This window comes from Pongo abelii, chromosome Y (genome assembly GCF_028885655.2).
Source record: "Pongo abelii isolate AG06213 chromosome Y, NHGRI_mPonAbe1-v2.0_pri, whole genome shotgun sequence".
Lineage (NCBI taxonomy): Eukaryota > Metazoa > Chordata > Mammalia > Primates > Hominidae > Pongo > Pongo abelii.
Window position 1 is genome coordinate 41256768 of NC_072009.2, and position 5252 is coordinate 41262019.

The 5252-nt window shown below is 40.8% G+C and overlaps 1 protein-coding gene across 1 annotated transcript; it reads left to right on the top strand.

Moving 5' to 3' along the window:
• The first annotated feature begins 2651 nt into the window (after positions 1-2651).
• Positions 2652-4669, top strand: LOC129053461 (testis-specific chromodomain protein Y 1-like). The gene has a single exon (XM_054545506.2). The coding sequence runs from the start codon at positions 2738-2740 to the stop codon at positions 4541-4543; it is 1806 nt and encodes a 601-aa protein (XP_054401481.1). The 5' UTR covers positions 2652-2737; the 3' UTR covers positions 4544-4669.
• The last annotated feature ends 583 nt before the right edge of the window (positions 4670-5252 follow it).

The window sequence follows — 5252 nt, forward strand, 5'->3', positions numbered from 1 at the left end:
CAGTGAGTGACATTCAGAAACTCAAGTATCTGGACCCTATTGCAGCAGATCCACAGGATACAGTGGTCTTCAAGGAGGAGGAAGGGAAGCTCATCAGGCCTTTATCAGATCCCAGGGCAGGACAGTGTGGAATAGAGAACAAGACCCAGATTCACCCACTATTTTCTCAGAAGTCTGGCTCAGTTACTGCTTTCATGGCTGCAGACTCAGCTACCAAAAAAGGTATAGTGGTATTAGCAGCCAATGGAGAAACAGACATGCATACATTAGTTGCAAGAGTGAAAATTGGGCAAAGAAATGTTACTGACGATGGCAGAGACCAGCGTTTTATCAGGAAGACGTAATTCACCAGAGGGCTAACAGAAAATGTCAGCACATACAGATATATTGCAGTGAAGAAAGAGTATGGATTCACCCAGATGTTGCTATGAACTAGATCGACATAAAGTAATTAAAGAAATGGTTAATGCTCTGAATAGGGCTGCTGTGGGTGGGAGCAAGCTTGTGCTGTTCAGTGCAGTTGGAAGTGTCCTTTGCTGTGGTCTCGATTTTGGGTACTTTCTGAAGTATTTAAGGAAAGACAGTAACAGAACAAGCCTTGAAATGGTGAACACCATCAAGAAATTTGTGAACAATTTCAATCAATTTTAAAAGTCTATTGTTGTATCAGTCAGTGGCCCATCCTTTGGAATAGGTGTATCCACACTGCCTCTTTGTGAATTCTTCTGAGCTAATGAAAAGGCTTGGTTTCAAACCCCTTATATGACATCCGGACAGAGTCCAATGGCTCTTGTGTTACTTTAGTTCCTACTTGAACTTTGCAACATCCAGCCTCCTTAATTATTGTGACCATGAGACATTACTTCACCTTTTGATTGATCCCAGCCCAAGGTCTCAGGCCAAGCTGTCACTTCAGCTCCTTTCTTGGTCCAGGGCCAAGTTCCAAGGCTGAGACTTGTAGCTTCTACAAATCATCACTTCAGCTCCAGGTGAATCCAAGGCCAAGTTTCAAGGCCAAGCCGAATAACGCTTACTCCAAGAACACTAAGTACATTCCTTTACTTCGCTGCCTTTAGAAACTGTAAAGCACAGTCTCATAGTAGGTAAACCACTCACATTCCACCCCCACTGTGAAGAGTTTTTTACTTTCACTGATAAAAGTTTTGATTCAACTTTTTGCATCCATCCTCTTTAATTTTCTTGGCCATGACACAAAGAGCTCTGTGTGATACCTCACATTTAGAGATTTCTAGATTGTAGTGGACTAATGAAACAACAATGATTTTAGTCTGGGAATTGAGCTATGGGATGCATCAGCCTTATGAGACCAACTGACAAACTGTCCCCACACTGTGATACCCACCCTTGGGGGCAGTCAACCACATAGTGGTCACCAACAGAGTCTGAAAAGGGGCAAGGCAGATTGATACGGCTTAGAAACCTGAGGGACACCATCAAGGAGCCATACATACGCATTTTGGAAGTTTGAAGGAAGAGACAAAAGATCATGGAGACTATTTAACAAAATAGTCATAAAGAATGCAACAATTTAAGACAAAAAATAAGCACCCAAGAAGCTCAACAGACTCCAAGTAGCAAAAACTCAAAGAAATAAACTAAAAATTTTACCTGATAATTAAACTGTCTAAAACAAATACAAAGAGAATCCTGAGGATTTTCAAAGGAAGGAGAGGAAGTAGCTAGTCATGTAAAAGGGACCCTAAAAATAGCCAGTGGACCGCTTATCTGAATAATCACTGAAAAGCAGTAGATTACTCATCTGAAAACTAAGATGATAGAAAGCAGTAGACAAATATGTTCCAAGTGATGTCAGAAAAAACTGTCAAACCTAAACCTTATAATCCACCTAATTGTCCATGGAAGGTGAGGGACACATTATGACATTCCCACATAAAAGCTGGCACCCTTTACAACTAGACTACCCTTTAAGAAATGTCTTATGGAGTACTTCAGGGTAGAATGGACAGACACTCAAAAGCAGTATGAACAAACGAAGGCTAAGGTAAAGATAAATACAGGTACAAATATATAAGACACAAAATTTGGCCAGGCACGGTGGCTCATGCTTGTAATCCCAGCACTTTGGGAGGTTGAGGTGCGTGGATCACGAGGTCAGGAGATCGAGACAATCCTGGCTAACACGGTGAAACCCGGTCTCTACTAAAAATACAAAAAATTCGACAGGCTAGGTGGCAGGCGCCTGCAGTCTCAGCTACTTGGGAGGCTGACACAGGAGAATGGCATGAATCCGGGAGGTGGAGCTTTCAATGAGCCAAGATTGCACCACTGCACTCCAGCCTGGGTGACAGGGTGAGACTCCATCTCAAAAAGAAAAGAAAAAAAAAACAATTAACAACATGCACCTCCACAAGATGTTCTCCACGTACCTTGAAACACAAATATATTTAATAAAAAAACTACCTCTAATTTGTGTTTTTGACATAAACTGAATAAAGGTATAATTTTGAGGACTCAATAAGTGAAATAGTGGAGGTACATTATACAGGAGTAAAGGTTTTGTATGTTACTGAAGGTAAGCTAGTGTAACTTTAAAAATGTTATAAGATTAGAGTCTTCCATACAATCATCATAGCAACCACAATTAAACAAACAAACACCAAAGAGTAACAGGCAGGAAGAAAGCTTTCTGTTCTACACCAGAAGGTTGTGGCTGTGGATTTAGCTACTCTCACCTGAGGCTACTGAGCAAGCTATCATGCACCATAGCATAGCTGCTATTTCACACAATTTTCACTACACCAGTGGTGACGAAATAGAAGAGGTTCATCCATATGCAGAACCTGGTGAAGAACTGGAGGCAGAAAGGAGTGGCGATGTGGAGACACAACTGACAAAATGTTGGCACAGCAACTGCTCCAATCCTATGTCTTTCCTCATGGCTTCCCAGGAGTTTGAGGTTGAAAGTATTGTTGACAAAAGACAAGATAAAAATGGGAATACAGAGTATTTGGTTTGGTGGAAAGGTTACGACGAACAGGATGACACTTGGGAACCAGAGCAGCACCTCAGGAACTGTGAAAAATGTATACTTGATTTTAATAGACGACAGACTGAAAAACAGAAAAAACTGACATGGACTAGAACCAGTAGAATTTTTTCAAACAATGCCAGAAGAAGAACTTCTAGATCTACAAAAGTGGGCTATTCTAAGAACTCTCCTAAAACGCTAGTGACGGATAAACACCACAGATCCAAAAACAGCAAGTTATTTGCTGCCAGCAAGATCATTAGGAGAAAGGCATCTTCAATTCTCTCCGACACAAATAATAGGGAGATAATAAATTCAACTATCAAGACGCTTGCACCTGAAAGCCCCTTTAACGACAAGAAAACTGTGAGTGGCTTTCAGAAACTTGAGAAACTGGACCCTATTGCAGCAGATCAGCAGGACACAGTGGTCTTCAAGGTGACAGAAGGGAAACTCCTCCACGACCCTTTGTCACATCCTGGTGCAGAACAGCCTAGAATAGAGAACAAGACTCAGATACACCCACCAATGTCGCAGATGTCTGGCTCAGTTACTGCTTCAATGGCCACAGGTTCAGCTACCCAAAAAGGTATAGTGGTATTAATAGACCCATTAGCAGCCAATGGAAAAACAGACATGCATACCTCAGTTCCAAGAGTGAAAGGTGGGCAAATAAATATTACTGATGACAGCAGAGACCAGCCTTTTATCAAGAAGATGTACTTTACCATAAAGCTAACAGAAAGTGCCAGCACATACAGAGACATTGTAGTGAAGAAAGAGGATGGATTCACCCAGATAGTGCTATCAACTAGATCCACAGAAAAAAATGCACTGAATACAGAAGTAATTAAAGAAATAGTTAATGCTCTTAATAATGCTACTGTGGGTGACAGCAAGCTCGTGCTGTTCAGTGCAGCTGGAAGTGTCTTTTGCTGCGGTCTTGATTTTGGGTACTTTGTGAAGCACTTAAGGAATGACAGAAACAGAGCAAGCCTTGAAATGGTGGATACCATCAAGAACTGTGTGAATACTTTTATTCAATTTAAAAAGCCTATTGTTGTATCAGTCAATGGCCCTGCCATTGGACTAGGTGCATCCATCCTGCCTCTTTGTGATCTCGTGTGGGCTAATGAAAAGGCTTGGTTCCAAACCCCTTATACGACCTTTGGACAGAGTCCAGATGGCTGTTCAACTATTACATTTCAAAAAATGATGGGTAAAGCATCTGCCAATGAAATGTTATTTGCTGGGCGAAAGCTGACAGCACGGGAGGCATGTGCCAAAGGCCTGGTCTCTCAGGTAGTTTTGAGTGGAACTTTCACCCAAGAGGTTATGATTCAAATTAAGGAGCTTGCCTCATATAATCAAATTGTACTGGAAGAATCTAAGGCCCTTGTTCGCTGTAATATTAAGTTAGAGTTGGAACAGGCCAATGAGAGAGAGTGTGAGGTGCTGAGGAAGATCTGGAGGTCAGCCCAAGGGACAGAATCCATGTTAAAGTATGTTGAAAATAAAACTGTTGAGTTTTAATTGTCAGTCTGTCTGCTCAGGACGCGAGAACTAAGCTGAACCAAATGCATCATGAGTTGCGAGATGCCCTAATCCATCTTCATTGCCCAAAACAGTTTCACCCATAGCTAAGGCTTGGAAACAGAACCGGAAATGTCCAAGCCAGGTATTTAAATTATCACATCATTTTTAAGCACTGTAGCTTTAAAAGAAGTAATAAAACAGCTTGTTTGCCCAAATGTGGTTATTTTATGCTCACATAAGCCCAAATATAAAAGCAGACTGTTGGGTACTAGATTCTTCTTGGAAGCCATAAAGTGTATCTATGGCTACTACGATACACAAGACCAGAGTTGTGTTTTATTGGATGCTTATGACAGAGAATCCTGTAATAATGTTGATTTTTCTTATTTTCATATGCTAGAATACCTCTGCTGGGTTATAAGGCAGCATTAGCTTCCCTCCCAGAAGGACACAGAACTGTATGAGATGGTGCCCTTGACTTTACAGTGTCACAAGCACTTCAGAGACACACTATTATAAATTAAAAGACTTTTCTTTTAGAATAAATATTTCTGGCACAAAATTCACTGATGATCATTCTCCTAAACTGAACATATGACTAGAATTTGTGGTGAGGTATCACTTGATTTTATTTTCCTTTATAAATGTCTAGTTCTTACCCAGTTAACAAAAGAAAACTTTATCTCTCTAAAGTGAAACTTGTTGC

Coding starts and splice junctions, on each gene's coding strand:
- LOC129053461 (XM_054545506.2), top strand. CDS start 2,738: ATGCACCATAGCATAGCTGCTATTTCACACAATTTTCACTACACCAGT.